This window comes from Dendrobates tinctorius, unplaced genomic scaffold, assembly GCF_039654945.1.
Source record: "Dendrobates tinctorius isolate UK_male_01 unplaced genomic scaffold, ASM3965494v1 ptg000158l, whole genome shotgun sequence".
NCBI classification, from domain to species: Eukaryota; Metazoa; Chordata; class Amphibia; order Anura; family Dendrobatidae; genus Dendrobates; species Dendrobates tinctorius.
The window spans coordinates 42,657,533-42,684,100 of NW_027361825.1; the positions used below are offsets into that span (position 1 = coordinate 42,657,533).

Here is a 26,568-nt window from a genome sequence, read left to right on the forward strand (position 1 = left end):
GGACTTTTAGTTCTACAAATACAGCTATGCCTTGACATGTTTAGATTCTATCTAATGAATATTTACAAACATGATACACAAATTTGTTTCAACTGCCCAGAAGAAGAAGAAAGCTGCATGTTCGTGCAGAATGAAACGTGAACTTTCCCTGAATCCTAGTGAGCTTGTGATTGGCTGTCCGAGTCCCCTCATACAGGGAACACTGGGAAATGCAGTCCTAGTGCAGCCCCTATTCTCCTTTCTCCAAGCTAAACTACTACAAATCCCACAATCCTCACTCTGATATCACTCAGCATCACTTCCTCTCAGAATCCTATTTGGCTGCAAGGTATGTATGGGCTGAATTGCTTTGTTAGATGAGTGCTTCTGTGTGTGCTCTATGTATTTGTACGCGCTCACATACGTATAGTATGTTGTATGACAGATCGACGTCCGTGTGGATGAATGGAGATTACGATTGCTAGGTTGCAAATCTCCACCGCAGATCTGGTTGCATCCTGCATGCTCATGCTAAGAAGAATAGGGACATGATAGGATTGTTTAGGTTTATGTATGTCTTTTTTCTTTTATAATTTTTCATACAATTATCAAGCTGCTTATAGTTACAGTAATAATTTTTCGTTTTTGCAACTAGCACTTTAAATGTTTTCTTTTTTCTTTTTTTTTTTTTTTTACATCAAAGCAAAAATTACAGTATATCTGCAAATTGGTGTGTGTATATATCTAGCTAGGTATATTTTTAGATATACAGTACTTTATGTATCTATTTGCCCATTTTACAATATATCGTAATATGGGCACATTTAAATGCAAAATATTGGACTCCCATTTTGGATAGTCTTTTATTAAATTTTCACCATTTAGGAAGTCGGATGATCTTTTCGAATGAACAACATTTTTTTCTTTTTATAAATATTTTTATAGGCTTTGTGGATGATTCTTTCCAAAACCTCCGAAAAGACATTGATAGAGGTATACTACATTACCCTTCCAACCTCACTCCCTTAGATTAGCAGGCACTGAGGTCACTACGAGATGACAAAGACATCATTATCAGACCAGCAGACAGGGGAGGGGCGATAGTGGTGATGTACAAATCTTTTGTGGATACATTCTCTTGTCTTACAAATTTCCATACGTATTGACCCAGATAATTCATATTTTGTATATACTTTATTTTTTATCATTTTTTTTCTACTTTGTTATTTTCTGTAGAACACTGAGGAAGGTCTGATTGAGCGAAACGTTTGTATGTATATCTTTTACTACAACACGTGGATTACATAAAATTTTCACCTGAGGCAATTTCTTGTGTGCTAAGTTTATTCTACAAGTCAAATTCAACAATCTCATATATATGCCCATGAAACTGTTGGGTTCTGGTCACACGAACAGAATCAAGTCAGGAAACTTGGACTTGTGAATCCTCCCAACCCCTGACCCTCCTGGGCCTACACTTGTATGCTTTGCTAAGCTGAGCTTGCATGTATTTTTAATAGGGAGTGGAGCCTGCAGCCAGATACCTCTTAAAGGGAACCTGTCACGTCCTCTTTTAATATTAAACTGCCCCCAATGTCTTGTCAGTGATGCACGGTCCCCATGCTCCGGAGCCACTGGGTTGCATCACTAACAAGACATTGTTGGCAGGTGAATATCAAAGAAGAACGTGACAGGTTCCTTTTAAAGGCGATCTCCAGGATTAGAAAAACATGGCTTCTGGCTTTCTTTCAGAAAACCATGGGTTTTGTCTGTTTTTTTTCTTCAACTCAACCCCATTAAATTGAATGGATCTGTGCTGCAATACAATGCACAATACATGGCCATGGCTAGTGATGTCTCTGAAGGAAAGAAGCTGCTTTAATCTTGGAAAAAATCCCTTAAGGATTGGGCATGTTTAAATCCAACACCTCTAATTCTCCTTCACCCTTATACCTATCTTTGAGGGAGAGTCTGGATACATTAACCAGTCGTCTGTTCATATCGAGATGAGTGGGTTTGTCATCCTATGTGTATAACCACTTTTGTGATGGGATACCCTAGCTATGTGCCCAATTTAAAGGGAATTTGTCAGCAGACTTTCACCCTCAGACAATTTATATGTGCATGTAGCATTTTCAAAGAAAAGTCCAGCTATACCTTTACATGGCCGGTCCGTGCCTCCGTTACTGAGTAATTAGCATTTTAATTGATATGCAAATAGTATGGTAGATCTGAAGCCTCTGTCACTCCAGCTCTATTACCCGGTCAGCGCTGCCTCCTCTTGCTTGACTGATGGCTCCTTTGCCTGAAGTCACACAGTATAGAGGCAGTCAAGCAGGAGGAGGCAATGACTTTTTTTTTTGCGCCAAATTCTTCCCGCAGTTCATAAATTTGGTGCAGATATTTGGAGTCTTTAACCAGTTTTTGCACCTTACTCCAAATAGAGACTGGAGTGAGATGCACAAAAAAATGTGACATTTAAAGTTTCATATCATGAATCTGTATAGAACATCTGGATAAGGCAAAGATGTGGAGGAAAAATTCAAAAAGAATGCTAACTTCAAAAATGTCGCAAATATATAGAGACTAAGACGTAAATACTAAAGCCTCTAAAAATTCCTGCAGGAAACTGTAGAGGTGCTAACTGTTCCTGTAACATCGCTGATGGAGTGCCCGGCACCGGCCAAACTAACTGCTGATAGGGTTACTGAAAAACAAATTCTGTCCTTGTCCCCAGGTGTCATACCTGCAGCCTCTGACTGTCACAAAATGAAAAAGGAAAAGAAGAATTTTACGGAGAGGATCTTGAATCATGCCCTGGGAATCATTTACCTGCTAACAGGAGAGGTAAGAATCTAGTAAAATACATCAAGGGTCAATTTAATCACATGATGGCACTTAGAACATGTGACTTGCAAAGTATATTACATTCTAATATGCACTTGCCATGGGGTATGATTAAACAGACTTTTTTTTCTTTGCATGGCGGAGAGGTATGCAAAAAAGAACAATATTCAGCAGGTTAGTAGCCTACAGCAATTTCACACAAGGAGCCCTTGAGGAAGCGCTCTTTGAGCGAAACTTCCATAGACTACTCACCTACTGATTGTTTTCTTTTTGTAATGCTTCGGGCTCCATTCACATGGTTGTTTTTCTCGTACGCGTACTTATCCGTACAGCTCACAGACACCTTATAGACAATGTTTTTCACGTGCCCTTTTTTGTGGACTGATGATTTCCAAAAAAAGACAGACCAGTTCGAGTTTGGTCCGATGTGAACGAACTACAGAAAAGATGCCGTCCACATTGTATCCATGTATTGCCCGTTACAAACGTGGGTGTGTAAAGTCGGCCTTATACATTTGAGTGGTACCAAGAGGAAGTTTTCTGCACAGCATTGCCAGACAAGAACGATGCTGTGAGATCGAGCTGCGTCATCCATGCGGTATCACATAAGGATAACAAATATTTGCTATTACTATGGTTCTTGTTTTTCTACCTGGTTGTTAGGTCTAAACTGTCTCTCTCTTTCATCATTTAGGAATACGTCATTGTGAAGAAGAATTCTCCTCACCGAGCCACCCATCTGCTGACGGGAGAGGTGAGCACCAATGTCCACACACATACATACAGTTTTACGTTTGCAGTTGTGCATCTTTTTGCGACAAAAACGCAACGTGTGAACAAGCCCTTAATGAAGCATGCAATGCTCCTTTACTAAAAAGTACAAGATCTTGTAATCTGCAAATGTGGCGCCCTACGTCTTTACCGCCACAAAAGGGTTAAATATGTACTGTATCGTATGTGTTTTGTGAGCAATGGGAGTTATGCTTTCCCTGCTAGAGACCCCAACACACACAATTCACCTCACTCACACACTTGTCTGAAGCTTAGAGCTTTGCAGACATGCCCTAACTGGGAGGGAGAGGAGTCGAAAGTTGTTGTTCAGTGAAGAAGGAGGAAGAACGCTCTTGGGAGCCATGATGACATGTGGTCATTCCAGGAGTAACACTAATAAGAAGCATCAGGGAATCAGCCCCTAGGCCATCCATGCTTTCAGAGCAGGGTGGTAAGCTGAGAGACTGTGTGAGTTTATACAACCCACAGTGGAGTGTTTTCCCCGGGATTACAGCAGCAAACTAGGATCAGTGAGGATTGTACTAGAAGGAACGTGAGCTTCACAAAGGATCCAAGCTGCAAGTTGCCAGCGGAGAAATACACAGTGAGTAGAGGCTATACTAGATGTTCCAAACTCTGGGAAGCCTTGGTCCCTGAAGGGATTAGAATAGCAGGAAGCTTACATTGAGTCACGGCAGAGGAAGGATATCTCCCATTCTCCAGAGCAGATTGTAACCTGGTGAGAGTAGTAATATCTCATCTGAACTGCACCTGAACTACAGTAAATGATAAAGTGACTTTTTTTGTCTCCTGCCTTACTACTCCGTGCCTTCTACTTCGATCACAATCTCTGGGGGTCAGCCCTGGTTGGAGAGGGTTTAACATCTGCACTGCCATCACCATCTACTCCCCCAGGGATCATCTGCAGTGCCGGCTATACTACAGTCGAACACTCCAACTGGCGTCACGAATCACTACATAAACTTTATCCCCATCCAATTCTACCCCTTTTACATTACCGCCTGGGGCCACGGACCGGGTCACTGCCACTGTGACATTTCCCTTTGAAGTTAATAGGCTCGTGTCACTGGTTCCTTCTCCGATACCACACAATCAACAGAGCGAGGGAAGTGTGAACAATCCCAAGACCTATATTACAGGCAAAATTAGAAGGTCCATAAACAATCCACCACACTGAGGATGCAATAATCCAGAACAAGAATGCAGTCCAGTAACAGGATAAAATGTCCAGGGAGACGAGATTCCAAAACTCTATCACCAGAGGATAAAATGGTCCTTCCCTCTGGGGTGCAGTCTTCATGAAGCTCTCCACACAGGAACTGTACAGCTTCTGTCCTCCCCAGCCCCCTCCTTATGTCCAGGGGTAGTCAGACAGGTTGAGGAGTCAAAGGAGCCTTGGGGATTAAGGAACTACAGGCAGTCATCAAGAGACAGATACAGTCAGGCTATAGACATACAAAGCAACAAGAAAAACACTATGAAAACCAGTGAAATAGAAATATACACAAAATGATATCCACATAGCATATCACACCATCACAGCTTGGTATCGAGTATCCCACGGCCTCTGGGGCGCGTCTCAATCCCAAAAACAGGCCACTGGAAATGCAAGCGCGGATTCCACTCCATTCATTATCTATGGGACGCTGAGCACAACGTGGCTACTTTCCTCAGTTCCTTAAAGAATGAACGGAGCAGAGGTGGCGCATACGCATTTCCACTCCATTCCGAGCCTCATTTTTTTGCATTGCTGAGGATCCCAGTGGTTGGAACTCTCGTCATTCAGCAAGTTATCCCCTATCCTATAGAAAAGGCATGATTTGATTTTTTGGGAATAATCCTTTAAGTTTGCATGTTATTGTGACGGAGCACTAGTTTAAGATTTTATTAAAAAAGTCCCCTTCTTTATCACAAGTTTTTTTTCTTTATAAGGAATTACAATTTAATTACGAGGCTTATACCTTATTGCAACTATATGTTTTTTCAGGTGCCGATAAAATGTGGCGATATTTCTATCTACTTTTCAATGGACGAATGGGATTTTATAGAGGAACACAAGGATCTCTATCAGGAAGTCACCCTGAAGAATCAAAAGATATCCCATTCATCTGAAATCTTAGAAGATATTGCAGGTGATTAACCCCTTTAGCCCCAAAGGTGGATTGCATGTTAATGACCAGGCCAATTTTTACAATTCTGACCACTGTCCCTTTATAAGGTAATAACTCTGGAACGCTTCCATGGATCCCACTGATTCTGACACTGTTTTCTCGTGACATATTGTACTTCATGGTAGTGGTAAAATTTCTTTGATAAGACTTGCGTTTATTTGTGAAAAAAAATGAAATTTCGCAATTTTCCAACTCTGAATTTTCATGCCCTTAAAACAGAGAAATATTTTTACAACACCATTTTGTTAGGGACCACCTCACATTTGAAGTCACCACATTCAAGAAGTTTGTTAACTCTTCAGGTGCTTCACAGGAATTTTTGGAATGTTTAAAAAAATGAACATTTAACTTTTTTTCACAAAAAATTTACTTCAGATCTAATTTGTTTTATTTTACCAAGGGTAACAGGAGAAATTGGACCCCAAAAGTGGTTGTGCAATTTCTCCTGAGTACCCTGATACCCCATATATGCAGGTAAATCACTTTTGGGCACATGACAGAGCTCAAAAGGGAAGGAGAGCCGTTTGACTTTTCAATGCAAAATTGGCTGGAATTGAGATCGGACGCCATGTCGTGTTTGGAGAGCCCCTGATGTACCTAAACAGTGGAAACCCCCCCAAGTGACCCCATTTTGGAAAGTAGACCCCCTAAGGAACTTATCTAGATGTGTGGTGAGCACTTTGAACCCCCAAGTGTTTCACAGAAGTTTATAATGTAGAGCCTTAAAAATAAAAAATCATATTTTTTTTCACAAAAATTATATTTTTGCCCCCAGTTTTTTATTTACCTAAGGGTAAAAGGAAAAATTGGACACTAAAAGTTGTGCTATTTGTCCTGAGTGTGCTGATACCCCATATGTGGGGGTAAACCACTGTTTGGGCGCATGGCAGAGCTTGGAAGGGAAGGAGCGCCGTTTCACTTTTCAATACAAAATTGGCTGGAATTGAGATCAGATGCCATGTCGCGTTTGGAGAGCCCCTGATGTGCCTAAACAGTGGAAACCCCTAATTCTAACTCCAACCGTAATCCCAACACATGCCGTTTCACTTTTCAATACAAAATTGGCTGGAATTGAGATCAGATGCCATGTCGCGTTTGGAGAGCCCCTGATGTGCCTAAACAGTGGAAACCCCTAATTCTAACTCCAACCGTAATCCCAACACACCCCTAACCCTAATCCCAACCTTAACCATAATCCTAATCCTAACCACAAACCTACCCCTAACTCACAAACCTAACCCTAACTCACCTCTAACCCTAACACACCCCTAACCCTGATCCCAACCCTAACTTTAGCCCCAACCCTAACCCTAACTTTAGCCCTAGCCCTAACCCTAATGGGAAAATGGAAATAAATACAATTTTATATAATAAAATTTTTCCATTACTCTAAGTGGGTGATAAAAGGGGGATTGATTAACTATTTATAGCTGGTTTTTATAGTGGGTTTTTATGTTTGGCAGCTGTCAAACACTAAAAGACACTTTTTATTGCAAAAAATAGTTTTTGCATCACCACATTTTGAGAGCTATAATTTTCCCATATTTTGGCCCACAGAGTCATGTTAGATCTTGTTTTTTGCCGGACGAGTTGATGTTTTTATTGGTACCATTTTCGGGCACACAACATTTTGTGATCATTTTTTATTCCGATTTTTGTGAGGCAGAATGAACAAAAACCAGCAATTCATGAATTTCTTTTTTGGGGGGGGGGGGCGTTTATACCGTTCCGTATGTAGTAAAATTGATGAAGCAGTTTTATTCTTCAGGTCAGTACGATGACAGCGATACCTCATTTATATAAATTTTTTAATGTTTTGGCGCTTTATAAATGGGCATATTTATATAAACTATTTTATATAAAAAATAATTATTTTTGCATTGCTTTATTTTGACAGCTATAACTTTTTCTTTTTTCGCTGATGACACTGTATAGGGGCTTGTTTTTTGCGGGACAAGATGACGTTTTCAGCTGTTCCATGTTTATTTATATGCGTTTTTTTGATCGCGTGTTATTTCACTTTTTGTTCGGCGGTATGATGATAAAGCATTGTTTTTTTGCCTTTTTTTATGGTGTTCACTAAAGGGGTTAACTAGTGGGATAGTTTTATAGGGCGGATCGTTACGGACGCGGCAATATTAAATATATGTTCTTTTATTGTGTAGATTTTTTTTATTTAAATATTTCTTTATTGATTTAATAAATATTGATTTTGTAATTATTATTTTTTATTATTTTTTTTTAAATATTTTTACAGTTATTTAAAACTTTTTTTTTATTTAATTCTTAGTTTTACACTGTGTCCCACTATGGGACACTCATATTGTGCAGGCTGATCGCTTCTATAGCATGCAGATCTGCATGCTATAGAAGCTGTGAGCGCTGCACAAAGTTGGACATTGACCTGAGAGACTTCCTGGACATCAGTGAGCATGACAGGAAGTCTCTCAGCAGTGGAGACCCGGATGTCGTTGTGGCGACATCGGGTCTCCATGGCAGCGATTGGGACCCCGCATGCTGCGGAGTCTCCGGTCCAAAGGCAGAGGGGCTCTCACAGCTGACAGCCCCTCTGCCTGCTCCAGGAACGCTGCAATCATGTTTGATCACAGTGTGCCGGGTGTTAAAGTGCCGGGAGCGGTCCGTGACCGCTCCTGGCACTTTGTGCCGGGTGTCAGCTGTGATAATCAGCTGACACACGGCCACGATCAGTCGCACTCCCCCCGTGAGCGCGGCTGATCGCATATGATGTACTATTCCGTCCATGGGAATTAAGTCCTAGGGCACATGGACGGAATAGTACGTCATTTAGCAGACAGGGGTTGGTTCATTGGCCAACTTTTGGGGATTTTTTTTTCGCTTAAATGCATGCATTTTGGGTAGGGATGGGCGAATCTACTCGTTAGGACTCGTTACTCTGCGAGTAGTAGGGGACTCGCAGGAGTCGGTACTCTGCGAGTTTCCAAGCGATTACTCGCACAGTAACGAGTCCAATGCAAATCAATGGCAATCCTAGCTTTTTCAGAGTTTAATACAAGCAATCCGAGTTTCTTAGCGATTTTGTGCCCCGCTGTCAGCAGCGAGTCTTAGCGAGTCTAGGACTCCTATATACTGTATGCGGGACTCGCAGAATACAGAATATGTTAATTTTCAGAGACAGCCTAGTTTGTTAGGTGAGAAAACTGTGACGAGCACTACTATGATTGGCTGCTGTCCATCGTGATGCCTATGTCATGTATCACAGGCAAGGCTGTATATAAACCCTGCCCCCGCCATTTTGGGCACATTCCTGTGACGATCTGAGCTAGTGCAGGGCGAGTTGGAGACATAGAGCAGATCTAGGGACTGTTAGTCAGTGTAGGACCTCAAGATTCCTCACATATAACACAAAAGTTCTTTTCAGAACTACCAGGACGGAGGAGTACTGTAGAGGACTGTAGGCAGGGAGAAAGGCAGGAGCAGCCTTACAGTGCATACAGCACCATCCTCAGAGCTTAGCTTACTCACTCAGCTTCCATCAGAGCTGAAATCAGAAGCATAGCTGAGCAAATTTTCTTTTTTTTTTTCCACCAGATATTATTGGGGTCATATTTACCCCTGCAGCGTTATTGTTTCTGTGGCAGACCAGTGCGTTGCTGCTATCTATCCCACCAGCTAATAGCACGCACGCTGCCTGCTTGTGTGCACTAAACAATTTTTTCAGGGAGAGTGAGTCGCTTCTCTGCTAAGTTACAGCACGCACTTCACCCCAGAGCGGTGACGCAGACAGCACCACAGTCCACCTAGGTGACTGCCTTTGCGCACTAAACAATTTTTTCAGGGAGAGTGCAGGGCTTCTCTGCTACCAGCTAATAGCACGCACGTTACCTTCCTGCTGTGCCAATACGCATCACTAGCCTTGATTGTCCTCCTATTACAGTCCCCTGTAGTTATCCCCTTTGCACTGTGCATCCCCTGAGACTACAGCACGGGTCACATCACATCCCCCAGTGAAGCAGACCCCGGCCCGGTGCTGGGTACCACGGTTTCAGTGCGTCACAGACGCCAATGGTGACACAAGAAATCTCACTCTCTCCTAATCCAAAAAAGGGTACAGTAAAAGAAAATAGAAGAAATGACATCACATAACTCTTACCCATGTTTGCCTGCCCATCTTCTCCAGCGTGATCAAATGACGGGAACATACTTCTGGTGATGGACCTCCAAGCCATATTTCGCTGTCTTTCATCACCATAGCCAGGGTGGGTGGGCTGCCACAGCTGGGGCCACTCTTCAACCAGGCCGATCAGCCTCTCTGTATCATGTCTGCTTCACATCTTAGGTGGGCCTGTGTGTGCAGATCTGATCGCCTTGTGTGTGCAGATCAGATCGCCCTGTGTGTGCAGATCAGATCTGCCTGTGTGTGCAGAATATCAGATCAGCCTGTGCAGTAAATCGGTTAGCACAGGCGACTTCCTGTTTAGCTTCTAGCGTGATGTAGAAACGATTTTCTGTGCTTTAGGGATGAATTCTAAATCGCTAAGCTAGGGGCCACTTGCGAGAGTAAAGAGTAAAAAAAATGGCAGCACAGGAATCGCTGCAATACTCGCATCCCCATTCATTAACATTGGACTTGCTAGACTTGCAACGAATAGCGAGTTTCCGAGTCGGACTCGTTAGAGTTTAGCGATTCCGAGTATTTCAGGATTCGCCCATCCCTAATTTTGGGCTAAAAATAATTTTTGCAATTTGGTTTTGTTAGAAATTTTGCACCGGTTTGCTTTTACACACTTATTCTTTCCCTGCACATTCAACTTTATTGTAATCTGCTCCCATAAATCAGCTGAGAGGCGCTCAGAATAAGACAGAGGAGGTACACACTCTCCTGTCAGATCAAGGTATTTAATCTATATAGCCTCCTATGGCACGGTTACTGAAAAGTCAGCCCCGATCCTTCTCCGACTCCATCTACACTCAGGTTGGCTGACACATGGTAAGGTTTTAATACTAGAGGATAGGATCATCCCGATTGGGTCACCTTGTTGTGGTGGGATGGCTTTTTTTTTAACAAAATAGTGTTAACTAAGTACCCTATGTTATTTACATGCACTATTACTATTTATTTACTTACTACAGGGTATATGCTCATTTTGTTTTTATCTTGGGTTTTTTTCATATTGTCTTGTTAGTGGAGCTCTTGGGTATCTCCGGTGGTCCTATTAAGAATGAATGGAGCTGCAATACTCATGATTGATCACTTTTCCATTCACACGAGGGTCTTCACAGGCCCGATTCTCTGGAACGGTGAGGATCTCAGCAGTCAGACCCCTTTTGATCAGGAAGTAATCCTATTTTCCTTTTTATCAATTAACAAAATGCAAACTAAATGAATAAAATAGAAAACTAAATCAGATCAATATTTGGTGTCAAAACTGCATCAGTTCTTCTAGGTACAGTTGAACAAGCTCAGGGAGGTGTATAAGTAACTAGTTATACCAAACAGATGATAATGATCATCACAACACCAATACATGTCCGTAATATATTCAGCTGCTGCAGTCACTTCTGCAGATAAAAGATGATCTTCTTCTGCATGTCGATTGAGAAGTCAAAGATAGAAATTCTGGTAGACTGCATTACTGTGAAAAGGAAGTAGTTCTACGTGTGGTAATACTTCAAAGTAGCTTTTATTAACTTGTTTCTCGTTTGTAAAAAGCTCTCAAAACTGAGCCACATAATATGAAGTCATACAGTTGTGCTCAAAAGTTTACATATCCTGGCAGAATTTTTGCTTTCTTCGCCTTTTTCTCAGAGAATATGAATGATAACACCAAAACTTTTTCTCCACTCATGGTTAGTGGTTGGGTGAAGCCATTTATTGTCGAACTATCGTGTTTTCTCTTGTTAAATCATAATGACAACCCAAAACATCCAAATGACCCTGATCAAAAGTTCACATACCCCATTTCTTAATACCGTGTATTGCCCCTTCTAACATCAATGACAGCTTGAAGTCTTTTGTTGTAGATGTGGATGAGGGTAAAGCTGCCCACTCTTCTTGGGAAAAAGCCTCCAGTTCCTATAAATTCGTGGGCTGTCTAGCATGGACTGCCCGCTTAGGATCTCTTCAGAGTGGCTCAATGATATTTAGGTCAGGAGACTGAGATGGCCACTCCATCCCATGTGATGGCCAGTTTCTCTTTTTGGACATAAACTAGAAGATATCTTGGAGAAGGCAGGCGACAAAAAGAAGGGATTCCCCCGTTTTCCGGCTGAAGCTAGGAATCCATCCTTTCAGAGGAGGAAGTTTAATAGAGGAAGTTCTCCAGAAGAAAGGAAGAGCTGGGAGATCAAGGATAGAAAAGGGTCCGGATATATGTTCAGAGGACCCTTTACATCTTCTAAAAAGCCCTCCCAATGACGTCAGGTCGGTGGTAGGGGGACGGCTCTCCCTCTGTCTCCCTGCATGGGTGAACATCGTCCCCAGTCACTGGATCTTAAATATTATCAAGGATTGCCTGAAAATAGACTTTGTCCATCCACCTCACCAGACCTTTGTATTAACACCACACAGGAAATCACCAGGAGAACAGCTAGCCCTGGAGGCAGAAATCTTGTGACTCTTATAAAAGCTTGTTCTGTGTGATGTCCCGGTGGAAGAGATAGGAAGGAGATTTTATTCCCCTCTCTTTTTGATAAAGAAGCTGGATGATTCTCTAAGATTATTGTCAACCTGAGGAATTTCAACCGATGAATTGTGAATTATTCCTTCAAGGTGAAGTCAGTGAACACAGCTATACAGTAAAGCTGTTATTCCAGAATTGCTTCATGGCAGTCATCAATTTGAAGGATGCCTATTATCACATCCCAGTCCATCAGGACCATCAAAAATTCCTGAGGGTGGCTCTGTATGTCCAGAGACAGGTTAGGCTTTACCAGTATACAGGCCTTCCATTTGGACTATCAATAGCTCCGAGAGTATTTACCAAGATGATATTGGAGGTGATGGCCTACCTTCGTTCTTGAAACACTGTTATCATCCTGTACCCGGACGACTTCCTTATAGTCGGAAGGTCGGAAGATCACTGTGCAGAACAGTTGAGGGAGGTAACGGTGGTCCTAGAAGATTTGGGCTGGATGATAAATAACCTCAAATAGAGGCTAAAACCAGAAAGGATACAATCCTTCCTAGGGTTGATTTTGGACTCCAAGTGCCAAATCTGTCTCCTACTAGAAGACAAAATATCCAAGATAATGGCACTGACACTGTCAGCAATAGATCAGCCAAGAATGACTCTAAGAAGGGCAATGTCCTTGCTAGGATCCCTAACATCTTGTATCCCGGCAGTGGGAGGTCCTGTCTGCACAGAGGTTGTTAAAAGGGCATTTAGAGGGAAAGGTGCATCTTTCTTCTGCAATAAGGGATTCCCTGTCTTGGTGGACAGTAAGAGAACATTTGTCTACGGTAGTCCAGTGGATAAGACCAGTAGAGGACATTATCACGATAGATGCGAGCAATATCAGATGGGGGGCACATCTAATGTCTCACTCAGCTCAGGGGATCTGGTCTCTGCTAGATAGGGGTCAGGGTTCGAACTTGAAAGATCTGAGGGCTGTCAAAAAAGCTATGAGACACTTTCTCCCCTTCCTCCGGGGTCGCCATGTCTGAGTAATGTCAGACAATCGAGTAGTCGTGGCTTATATCAACCACCAGGGGGAACAAGGTCCCATATTCTGATGATGACAGCAGACATCCTACTCCAGCTTGCGAAGCAACACGGCACTTCACATAAGGGGAATAGACAACACAAGGGCAGAATTCATGAGTCGTGAGAAATTGAGACCGGTAAAATGGTCTCTGAATTACCAAATTTTCCAGCAGATAGTCCAGGCGTGGGGTGGCCGGAGATAGACCTGTTTGCCTCATCACTAAACAGAAAAGTGAAGAACTTCTGTTCGTTAAATCCAAGGGAGAAACCATTCATAGTGGATGCTCTCCAGAATCCCTGGAAGTTCAGGATGACCTATGCATTTCCTCCAATAGCGATGATTCCAGCAGTCGAGAACAAGATCAGGGAGGATCAGGCGAGAGTGATTCTTGTTGCTCCATTCTGGCTGAAGAGACCATGTTTTTCCTTTCTGATTCTAATGTCCGTGTCAGATTCATGGATTCTACCAGAGATTCCAGGCCTTCTTACCCAGGGGCCAGTATGCCTCTCTCAAGTGAAGGGCTTCCATCATGGAATTTGAGAGGACATTACTAAGTCAGCAGGGGTTCTCACCAGGACTAGTCTCCACTCTGTTGAAAAGTAGGAAGCCGGTTTCATCAAGGATCTATGGTAGAACATGGAAAAGATTCCTGGAGTTTTTAGGGCAGTCCTTAGGAGATGAAGCCCTGGTTGGGTCCATTCTAGAGTTTCTACAGATGGGGATGGAACTGGGGTTAGCAATTAATACTCTCAAGGTGCAGATATTGGTCCTAGGTGTCTTGTATAATTGCAACCTAGCAGAAAATAAATGGGTTTCTTGGTTTATAAAATCCTGTAGCAGATCCAGACCGGTTATAGTCCCAAAAATTCCTCCATGGGACCTGAACCTAGTTTTAGAGGCCCTAACTAGAGACCTATTTGAGCCCCTACAGAATTTCCTGAAGACATCAAGGCTCACCCCCCCCAGAGCCGTGGCTACCTCCTGGGCAGAAAACACGGAGGTATCAATTGATCAGATCTGTAAGGTTGTTACTTTGTCCTCACCATCTACTTTCTCCACCAAGATGAGATTGTAGAACACAGAATCGTGTCACAGGTCATAACACCATGACAAGACTGAGCATTTCAACAAGACACAAGCCTTCAACATAGAAACAAGAACAAGTTGCTCAATTATGTATGAAAACACAGGAACTTGGGTAGAGAAAAAATGGCAGTAGGTGATCTGGATTCATGAGTTAAATTGTGAAACAGAAAGCAGTTTGTGTCCTGAAGGCTTGGAGTGCATTACAACAATGAATGCCTGCATGAACAGTGAGGCATGGTGGAAGTTTGGGGCTGCAGATACTTATCCATCATGTAATACCATCAGCAAGGTGTCCGATTAGCTCCAAATTTGTTATGAGCAACAAAGCATGAAAAGCTAAATGGGAGTGGCACTCGCCACTGTTACGTGAAAAAAGCTGCACTTTATGTGGTCGTCACCTGAGGAAAGGAGACACAAAGAGGTGAGGTTTTACGTTAGCCTAAACCCACAGAAGATCTGTGGTTGGTTCTCCAAGAAATTTGGAACAACCCCCATTTAAAAACTGTGCAAGTACGTAGAGGAATTGATGTTGTTTTGAATGCAAATATTGATTTGATTTAGATTTCTCTTTTGTTCATTCACTTTTCATTTTGTTAATTGATAAAAATAGACTATTAACATTCTATTTTTTATTGCATCCAAATTAGCAGCATTTTTTCCACACCTGCCTAAAACATTTGCTCAATACCGTACGTATTGATGACCTTCTTTTAATACTTTGTGGTACTTTCATAATCATTGTTTTGCAATGAACAGATGGCTGTGAATACGATGACAATCTGTCACTTGCTGAGGATGTGAGTGGAAGTGGAAACAGTCAGCAGGTAGAAATGCCTCACAAGATCTGTTCAGGTAGGTGATAATTTATTTCAGCAATTATTATATCTAGTAATAGGCATCTTTGTGCCGCCTACACTTATAATCTAGATCATTTCATATGTACTTTGAACATTTGAGTTTCTCACGTTATAGATCTAAACTGTCCGATAATAGTGCGGGAAAATAAAAATCCCCAAAACTGACTTTCAAATCCTGATAAATTGCAATTCTGACCTTTTGTTAAAACATTTCGTCTTTTGGAAAAAATAAAAGCTTCCATGTCATGTCTCATTTAGTTCTGTATTTCATCCATTTGCCCTGTGACTGATTTAATGCCCTGTCTTTTAGTCAGTGTACCAGACACTTTTACAGACAGACTGCCTTTACACACGGAGAAAGGACAGTGTGAGACCAATGAAAATGATATTTTTCAAGTGGAAATTAATTCAGAGACCTATTTAGGTAAGTTGCTGTAAAGGTGTCTTCGTCTACAGTCTGATAAATTAGGGCAACTCTTACCCCAAGTCCATCACATTTACTTACAATGTTATGACACCATCAGCAATTTTGTATGTACATTTTTATTTTCCATAGGTGAATATTACCCCAGTCATATATCTGAAGATAGGCAGGCAGACGAACACCTTGCAAGAATTCAGGAGCAGCAAATCCATGGTGATACTTGGGCAGGTAAGCATCTAGATGGCTTCCTATGACAGTTCACACAGCTTGTCCAGGGTCAAGGTATATTGACCCCTTCAACACATTCAAGGTCATGCTTTTTGCACAATATTTGTGCCCGCTGTACGTGCCTCCCAACTGGCGGACTATTCATTTTGATAGGTCCTTTTTCAGGGCTTCTATTGCTTCTTAAAAAAAGGCGAGGACACATCTGGCCTTCAGTCTGTTCCTATTCATCCTGTGACAGTCAAAGGGCTGGATTCAGTAGCATACTGCTCCTTGCGGCCACCCTCCCTATCTGCGTCCTAATTTCATCCTTAGGATGCAGATACTGGTAAATACAATGTTGGAACAGGAAACTGCCAGGTCCTTGTTCCATAGTTCAACCTAAGCGACTGAGTTTTGGCTCAGTTGGCATGATGGCGTCACCAGATCATGCCGACTGTCAGACAGTGCACAGAGCAGAGCAGCACATCACAGGGAACGGTGTGAGGTCAGTAGTTTGATTTATTTTCCTTTAAATTATATGTCAGTAGTTGAGTGGGGGAAATTTTTGGGGGCATAATACTGTGTGAGGGGTTATGGTGACATAATACTGCTTGATGGGCTGTGGTGACCATCATACTTTGTGGGGGCTGTAGGATCATCATACCTCTTTAGGGGTCATAATACTGTTTGAGGGGCTGTGGGAACATAATACTATTGTGAGGGGAGCTGTGATGATATAATACTGTGTAAGTGGACACCATATTTGTGAGGGGCCATAACACTATGTGAGGGGCTATGGGGACATCATACTTGTGTGTAAGGGGGACATCATATTTGTGTGGCGGCCATAATGCTATTTGAGGGACTGTGAGGACATAATACTTTTATGTGGGACTTATTGCTGTGGGGACAACGTACTGTGTTAGGGACTATGTGACCCATCATACTGTGTCAGGGCTATTATATTGTGTGGGGGCTGTGGGATTATCATATTGTATGTTGGGACCATCATTCTTTGTGGGAGACTGTGAGGGCTATCATAATGCATTAGGGCCATCCTACTGTGTGTGGGGATCATTATATTGTATAGGGGCTGTGGGGTTATCAAAGTGTGCTGGGGGACTGTGAGGGTCATCATACTATGGGGCCATTATATTGTTTGGGGCCTGTGGGTTTATCATATTGTATGTTGGGACCATCATTCTTTGTGAGGGACTATGGGGGCTATCATAGTTTGTCAGGATCATCACAGTGTGTCAGGGCCATCATACAGTATGTGGGGATCATTATACTGTGTGAGGGCTGTGGAGATATTATACTGTGTGTGGGAGACTGTGGGGATCATCATACTATGGGGCCATTATGTTGTGTGAGGGCCATATTATGTTGAGGTAGGGCTAAATTAACCCTTCACGGTTGAGCCAGTGATTTCCAAATTAATTTACAGGGCGTTGCTAGCAACTGGGAATGACCACACAGAGACGGGGGTCTCTGTACGGGAGGATCGAGGCAGATCACTGAGCCCCTTTACTGAATCTCACATTACATAGCATTCTGCTTAATTATGCAAAGTATACAGCTACCAATAGAATCGTAATACATTTAAGCCAATAGTATTGCAAGAAAATCGGAATATGTCCCCAGCTGCGTGACGTAGAATATAGAACAATAGCGCATTCTTTTAGGGTCTCATCTCATATCTCATATCTTGTACAAGCTGGAACAGTCTGGTTTCATAACAGCCGTGAACTTTCATCTAGTTAAGTTACAAAATTTAACTCATAAACAACAAAATGGCGTCACAAGCACAAAAATGGAGTCTAAAGAACAAGATGTCCCGTACATCTGAATACTGTACTTCACAATTACATATCCAGACAGCCAATTTAACACTTTGCACATTATAACATTTTTAAATCCTGCTTATTGGATTTTCTTCTTCTGATCTCTCACAGTACACCCTGTTCCTTCTGAGAACTCCATGGACAGGACTCTTCAAGATGGACCATATAACATGACCTGTTCACTTAATGGGTCCATTGATGATGATCTGAGCATTTTTCATGGCTTTCAAGAAGGAGACTTACCGACCGAATCCCCTTCTTATGAAACGGGCAATATCACGTTTACATTGGCTTCTGAAGAACATGAACCAAAATCTCCACTTCTCACTGAGAGCTATAGTCATATTAATCATGATAAACCAGTGGGAAAGAAACTGGTGAGAAATGCTAGAAAGACGTCTGAAAGGCTCAGTAAGATGTCTGCTCGGGCCACTGAACAAAATGCAGAGGAAGGAGAAAAGTCCCATCAATGTGACGACTGCGGGAAATACTTCGATTACAAATCTAACCTTATCAGACACCAGAGAAGTCACACAGGTGAGAAACCGTACAGCTGTGATGAATGCGGCAAGCGCTATGCCACTAAATCCCACCTAACCATCCACAAGAGAACACACCTCAGTGGGAAGCCTCACCAATGCAACGAGTGCGGCAAACACTTTACGTACAAGTCACAAATCGCTATGCACCAAAGGACACACACGGGGGAGAAGCCACACACCTGCAACCTGTGCGGAAAGAACTTTGCCTACAAATCATATCTGATCATTCACCAGAGGATCCATTCAGGGGAGCGCCCACACGTCTGCCCACTGTGTGGAAAATGCTTCACCGACAAGTCCAACCTCCGGAAACACCAAAATACCCATGTAGAAAACAAGCCTTACGTGTGCAGAGAATGTGGCAAGCACTTCAATTCCAAAAGTACTTACACCACCCATCAGAGGACACACCAAGGAAACAAATATAAGTGATGTATCCGGCAACTAGTCATAGTGCACCCTTTTACCCTACGCACAGTGAAGAGTAGTATCCACTACGAATTAGTCAAGTAAATTCAATCTCTGTCCAGTAAATGTCAAATTCAACTGCGTATGACAAACTCAACGCCTTGAAGTGCATCATCTGTTGTCTTGTGTGATGGGTTCACTTTATTTCACCAAATGCACAAGTGGACTGCCAGCAATACACGCTGCGAAGACCAACGTGTGTTTAACACGTTATTGAGGACAACTCAAGTCTAGTGACAAGACACCGAGATGTGCCAAGCCGAACGATCTCTGGATAGGAGACATGCTGAAGAGAAGAGTGCCAAATGTTGGCACTTTCTGTGAGTATTCACAGGCTGTCTGGTTTAGATAGAAAAGTTGAGTTGTACATTCTTTCAGCATTGTGTTCCTATACTCCTCCATACTGTCTAAAAGGATTATTCCCAAAAAGATAGCAGATAACCTTCTGATTGCTAGGGGTCTGACCCCTGTGATCACACGATCGGGGCTCTGGAAGCCAGGAACCAGGGTCTGCTGAGCTCCATCTTAAAGTAAAAATGTAATTTTATGAATGTTTTTCTTTATTACAGGCGCTGCAGTGTTTCTCGTTCGGGTCTTAATAGGCACAGAGTATTGTACATGTTAACTGGTAAGTCTATGGGTCCATCCATTCCCTCTGAAAGCTGTATAATACATACCCATAGACTTGCCATTGAGTCCATACACCGCTCTGTGCAGATCATAGAGAAGTTGCCGTCTTCACAACGGTGTTTTGAGGGATTAATAGGGGGGTCTCAAAACCCAGCCACCACTGATCACAAAAACTATGCAGCGTCTGTAATATATATATAAAAAAATTAAAAAATGACATTAGCATTTTAAATTAAGCAGCGGTGCTCACACACAACCTCCGCTCCATTCATTGTCTATGGGACGAAGCAGACTGTAGCATGTAGTTATTTCTGGCAGTCTCATAGAAAATGAATAGAGCGGAAGTTATGTATGAGCACCGCTGCTAAATTAAACACGGGACTCTGCAGAGCCTGGTTCCTTTTCTTCCTGAGCACCAATTGCAGTCGAACCCCTATAGATAGGGGATCATTTAATATTTTGGGTATAACTCTTTAAAGACTTCCAGAAGTCCCTATTCCAGAGAAGATCTTTAACCTAGATCTATGCAGGCAATTTGGAGCTCAGCCTCAGAAAAGTAGAAAGCTTAGGAAATGTCTCTGCACAGAGTTTTGAAACTTTTTTAGATTAGAACATAGAAAGACAGGGCACAGAAATGCATTATATTTCGGACAAACTTTGTTATACCCAAGTTAATGCATTATCATAGCTATAGATTAGGACAAAGCAACACCTATTACATCCCGAATTATGGCGTCTTCATAGCTATGGAAAACCACATTCATCCATTGCTTTATGTGACTCAGATTATGAAGTTAGGAATAAAGATGGGTAACCAGTGTGGAAATAAAATATGTTTTCCTATACTAACATGGTTACATTGTTGTATGAGTAATCCACAGGATAGGTGATGACTTGGAGATCGGTGGTGGTCCCTGTTTCATATTCTATAGGACCACTGGAGAGAAGTGAGTGCAGCGCTCGGTTATCTCCAGTGTAGACAATGAATGGATCGGTGGTGCGGATATGTGGCTTTATTCCGACAGGTTATTTCAGAGCCCCCATTTTTGAGATTGGCGGTGGTCCGACTGCCTATCTGCAAGTATTTACCTATCATGTGGTGAGGTGCCATAAATTTCCATATTGGAAATAACCCTAATGATGTCATCATTGCTTTCTACATGAACATTAAATGAATATACAAAACTAATATTCTTACTTTGCAAAATCTTCATGGTCCCAGGAATGGAGGTACTGCTGAAAGAGTCCTCCCCCTCTCTGTGACGTGATGAAGGGCTAAGCCAGACCCTTTGTTAAAGGGCTATTCCTATATTTCATGTATAGCATATGTGCCATAAATGTACAATAGATCAAAGTCCCACCAATGCGACCTGCACCTATGTTGAGAACGGGGCCCTGACACACGCAACTGTCTGTGAATGGTCAGTCCGAATATCTATTCATTTGTACTTTTGACCAGCCCTCCACTGACAGCAGCATATGAAGGAGATTTGTTCTTGAGACAGATGCCATAAATGTAAGACTAGATACAGTGGGGAAGAAAGTATATAGTCAGCCACCAATTGTGTAAGTTCTCTCATGTAAAAAGATGAGAGAGGTCTGTAATTGACATCATAGGTAGACCACAGCTATGAGAGTCAAAATGAGAAAACAAATCCAGAAAATCACCTTGTCTGATTTGGCAAGATTTATTTTGCAAATTTTGGTGGAAAATAAGTATTTGGTCACCTAAAAACATGCAAGATTTCTGGCTCTCACAGACCTGTAAATTCCTCTTTAAGAGTCTCCTCTTTCCTCCACTCATTACCTGTAGTAATGGCACCTGTTTGAACTTGTTATCAGTATAAAAGACACCTGTCCACAACCTCAAACAGTCTGACTCCAAACTCCACAAAGGTGAAGACCAAAGAGCTGTTGAAGGACACCAGAAACAAAATTGTAGCCCTGCACCAGGCTGGGAAGACTGAATCTGCAATAGGCAAGCAGCTTGGTGTGATGGAATCATCTGTGGGAGCAATAATAAGAAAATGTAAGACATACAAGACCACTGATAATCTCCCTCGATCTGGGTCTCCACGCAAGATCTCACCCCGTGGGGTCAAAATCATCACAAGAACGGTGAGCAAAATCCCAGAACCACACTGGGGGACCTAGTGAATTACCTGCATAGAGCTGGACCACCGTAACAAAGGCTACCATCAGTAACACAGTACGCCGTCAGGGTCTCAGATTCTGCAGTGCCAGATGTGTCCCCGTGCTTAAGCCAGTACATATCCAGGCCCGTCTGAAGTTTGCTAGAGAGCATTTGGATTATACAGTAGAGTATTGGGAGAATGTCATCTGGTCTGATGAAACCAAAGTAGAACTGTTTGGTAGAAAAAAAAACTTGTCATGTTTGGAGGAGACAGAATGCTGAGTTGCATCCAAAGAACACCATACCTACTGTGAAGCATGGGGGTGGCAACATTATGCTTTGTGGCTGCTTCTCTGCAACGGGACCAGGACAACTAATCCATGTACATGAAAGAATGATTGGGGCCATGTATCGTGAGATTTTGAGTGCAAACCTCCCTCCATCATCAAGGGCATTGAAGATGAAACGTGGATGGGTCTTTCAACATGATAATGATCCCAAGCACACCAACAGGGCAACGAAGGAGTGGCTTCGTAAGAAGCATATGAAGGTCCTGGAGTTGCCTAGCCAGTCTCCAGATCTCAACCCCATAGAAAACCTTTGGAGGGATTTGAAAGTCCCTGTTGCCCAGCAACAGGTCCAAAACATCACAGCTCTAGAGGAGATCCACATGGAGGAATGGGCCAACATACCTCCAACAGTGTGTGCCAACCTTGTGAAGACTTACAGAAAACGTTTGACCTCTATCATTGCCAACAAAGGATATATAACAAAATATTGAGATGAACTTTTGTTAATGACCAAATACTTATTTTCCACCATAATTTGCAAAATAAATCTCGCCAAATCAGGCAAGGTGATTTTCTGGATTTGTTTTGACTCTCATAGATAGTTGTGGTCTACCTATGATGCCTCTCATATTTTTAAGTGGGAGAACTTGCAAAATTGGTGGCTGACTAAATACTTTTTTTCCCCACTGTAAGTATGTCAGTTTATATATAGAAAAAGAACGGGACTGGCTTTACTAATGAACTTGATAGCCAGCCCCCTTTAAGTGTGTTATCAAAACAGAGAGGGGGGGAAGCTTTCTGCTTGCGTCGGAATGAGAATTGTAGTGAGGCTTCTGGAACTTTGGGACAAGCACTGAAATTGGCCATAAAGTTTTCCCAATAATATTAATAAATGTAATTAATTTACATTTGGAAACCGATGAAAAAATAGATATTGAGCTCCATAACAGAAATAATTGGTCTATAACCAATGTAAGATGGGTTAGGAAAGAAGCAGGATACAATATCCAACTCTTTAGGATGTAAGGGTGGACCTTGGGTTTAACGGCTTGCTACACATTGGCCAATGCCTGATGAGTATTCCAGGAAATCACTGCAACAACGTTTTAAATGCAGTATATTTGTGATATAGGATCCTGGTTATCACACGTCTAGGCTGATCCCACACTGTTGTAAGAAGTCAGTTTAAATATGTCCGCCATAATGACAATTCTGTTGAATAAATCTTTTGTTTCTACCTTCCTGGTATTTGTGTCTTGTATATGATTGTGTCATACATATTAGGTTATTTATACACTCCGTAATTATCAATATTTTTGTAATACATGCTACTTAACTTGAAATTTTGGGAATAATCCTTTATCTCCTATCCATCAGATAGGGAATAACTTGCTGATGGCTGGGGAGGTCTAACCTCTGGGACAGAGGTACAAAGATTGGGACTTTGGAACCCTGGAACTCTGCAGCCCCATCCTGAATGGGGGTCGAGGTGTGCATGCTATGGAAGTCCCATAGACAATGAAGAGAGCGGAGGTGTGCATGCTCTTGCAGTCCCATAGACAATGAATGAAATGGAGGTGTGCATGCTCTGGCAGTCTCATCGTTAATGAAGAGGGTCGAGGTGCGCATGCTCTTGCAGCCCCATAGACAATGAATGGAGGTGAGGTCTGCATGCACTGGCAGTCCCATAGACAATGATGGAAGAGGAGGTGCGCATGCTTTGGCAGTCCCACAGACAATGAATTGAGCAGAGGTACGCATGCTTCTGAAGTCCCATAGACAATGAATGGAGTGGAGGTGCGCATGTTCCAACAGTCCCATAGTCAGTGAACGGCGTGGAGGTGCACATGCTTCTGAAGTCCCATTGACGACGAATGGAGTGGAGGTGCACATGCTTCCGAAGTCCCATAGACAATGAAAGGAGTGTAGGTGCGCCTACTCCGGCAGTCCTATAGACAATGGAGTGGAGGTGAGAATGCTCCAGCAGTCCCATAGACAATGAACAGAGTGGAGGTACGCATGCTCCAGATACAGTAGAGTAGACAATGAAGGGAGCAGAGGCACTGCTTGCGCCCGTATACTCCATTCAGGATGGGGCTCCAGGATTGAGTCCCATTCTTGGGGGTCATCTGATAAACACAGAGTTAGCTAGAAGGACATTTGAGCTGTGACCCAACTTTCTTAGAAAAAGCTGAAACTTAGAAAAGACCTCCAGAATATAAGACGTGTCCCCGAGGCTGATTCCACAGATATGGATTTTGCACTTTTATCATGGCAAACTGGCATACTGCAAAAACATGGGAACCCCCCTTTATATTGGACGTCTTCTATGGTGGCACCCAACGTCCCCTTCTGATCACAGAGTAAGGAGTATGGCACATGTTGGATTCCAACATGCCTGATCTTTTGTTCCTGCCAGAGGAGACTGCCAACAGCTTATACGGCTGTGACTGGACAGAATCTTGAGGAAAAGAAGTTGGGAGACGGTGACAAAACATTTTTTTATTCAAAGTTCAAAGTTTTTTTAAGCACCTAAATTTAATAAAAAAAACGCACCTTTTATGTGAGTCCATCTCTTATGCATGTCGGGCAATTAAGCGTGTCCCGCCATTATGCATGTCCAGTTATTATGCATATCCAGTCGTTATGCGTGTCTGGCCCTTATGCGTGTCTGGCTGTTATGCGTGTCTGGCCGTTATGCTTGTCCGGTTGTTCCGCGTTTCCGGCCGTTATGCGTGTGCGGCCGTTTTGCATGTCCCGCCATTATGCGTGTCCGGTTGTTATGCGTGTCCGGCCGTTATGAGTGTCCGACCGTTATGCGTGTCCGGCCGTTATGCGTGTGAGGTCGTTATGCGTGTCCGGTCGTTATGCGTGTCCGACCGTTATGCGTGTCCGGCCGTTATGCGTGTGAGGTCGTTATGCATGTCCGGCCGTTATGCGTGTCCGGCCGTTATGCGTGTCCGGTTGTTATGCGTGTCCGGCCGTTATGCGTGTCCGGTTGTTATGCGTGTCCGGCCGTTATGCGTGTCCGGTTGTTATGCGTGTCCGGCCGTTATGCGTGTGAGGTCGTTATGCGTGTCCGGTCGTTATGCGTGTCCGGTCGTTATGCGTGTCCGGTCGTTATGCGTGTCCGGTCGTTATGCGTGTCCGGCCGTTATGCGTGTCCGGCCGTTATGCGTGTCCGGCCGTTATGCGTGTGAGGTCGTTATGCATGTCCGGCCGTTATGCGTGTCCGGCCGTTATGCGTGTCCGGTTGTTATGCGTGTCCGGCCGTTATGCGTGTCCGGTTGTTATGCGTGTCCGGCCGTTATGCGTGTCCGGTTGTTATGCGTGTCCGGCCGTTATGCGTGTGAGGTCGTTATGCGTGTCCGGTCGTTATGCGTGTCCGGTCGTTATGCGTGTCCGGTCGTTATGCGTGTCCGGTCGTTATGCGTGTCCGGCCGTTATGCGTGTCCGGCCGTTATGCGTGTCCGGTCGTTATGCGTGTCCGGTTGTTATGCGTGTCCGGCCGTTATGCGTGTCCGGTTGTTATGCGTGTCCGGCCGTTATGCGTGTCCGGTTGTTATGCGTGTCCGGCCGTTATGCGTGTGAGGTCGTTATGCGTGTCCGGTCGTTATGCGTGTGAGGTCGTTATGCGTGTCCGGTCGTTATGCGTGTCCGGCCGTTATGCGTGTCCGGTTGTTATGCGTGTCCGGTCGTTATGAGTGTCTGGCCGTTATGAGTGTCTGGCCCTTATGCGTGTCTGGCCGTTATGCGTGTCTGGCCGTTATGCTTGTCCGGTTGTTCCGCGTGTCCGGCCGTTATGCGTGTCCGGTTGTTATGCGTGTCCGGTCGTTATGCGTGTCCGGCCGTTATGAGTGTCTGGCCCTTATGCGTGTCTGGCCGTTATGCGTGTCTGGCCGTTATGCTTGTCCGGTTGTTCCGCGTGTCCGGCCGTTATGCGTGTGCGGCCGTTTTGCATGTCCCGCCATTATGCGTGTCCGGTTGTTATGCGTGTCCGGCCGTTATGAGTGTCCGACCCTTATGCGTGTCCGGCCGTTATGCGTGTGAGGTCGTTATGCGTGTCCGGTCGTTATGCGTGTCCGGCCGTTATGCGTGTCCGGTTGTTATGCGTGTCCGGTCGTTATGCGTGTCCGGCCGTTATGAGTGTCTGGCCCTTATGCGTGTCTGGCCGTTATGCGTGTCTGGCCGTTATGCTTGTCCGGTTGTTCCGCGTGTCCGGCCGTTATGCGTGTGCGGCCGTTTTGCATGTCCCGCCATTATGCGTGTCCGGTTGTTATGCGTGTCCGGCCGTTATGAGTGTCCGGCCGTTATGCGTGTCCGGCCGTTATGCGTGTCCGGCCGTTATGCGTGTCCAGTTGTTATGCGTGTCCGGCCGTTATGCGTGTCCGGTTGTTATGCGTGTCCGGCCGTTATGCGTGTCCGGTCGCTATGCGTGTCCGGCCGTTATGCGTGTCCGGTTGTTATGCGTGTCCGGCAGTTATGCGTGTCCGGTCGCTATGCGTGTCCGGCCGTTATGCGTGTCCGGCCATTATGCGTGTCCGGCAGTTATGCGTGTCCGGTTGTTATGCGTGTCCGGCCGTTATGCGTGTCCGGCAGTTATGCGTGTCC

General features: G+C 43.7%; 1 protein-coding gene across 1 annotated transcript; it reads left to right on the forward strand.

Annotated features, from left to right (window-relative positions):
• Positions 1-283: 283 nt before the first annotated feature.
• LOC141052153 (uncharacterized) lies at positions 284-23,194 on the forward strand. The gene is made up of 8 exons (XM_073549386.1): positions 284-328; positions 2,717-2,826; positions 3,521-3,580; positions 5,606-5,750; positions 15,318-15,413; positions 15,729-15,842; positions 15,975-16,070; positions 18,005-23,194. The coding sequence occupies exons 2-8, from the start codon at positions 2,749-2,751 to the stop codon at positions 18,865-18,867; spliced, it is 1,452 nt and encodes a 483-aa protein (XP_073405487.1). The 5' UTR covers positions 284-328; positions 2,717-2,748; the 3' UTR covers positions 18,868-23,194.
• The last annotated feature ends 3,374 nt before the right edge of the window (positions 23,195-26,568 follow it).

Bases quoted from the DNA above. Each gene is read 5' to 3' on its own strand.
- LOC141052153 (XM_073549386.1), top strand. From the start codon at position 2,749: ATGAAAAAGGAAAAGAAGAATTTTACGGAGAGGATCTTGAATCATGCC. The intron at 3,581-5,605 runs GTGAGCACCAAT...ATGTTTTTTCAG, and splicing joins CCCATCTGCTGACGGGAGAG to GTGCCGATAAAATGTGGCGA. The intron at 15,414-15,728 runs GTAGGTGATAAT...CCTGTCTTTTAG, and splicing joins GCCTCACAAGATCTGTTCAG to TCAGTGTACCAGACACTTTT.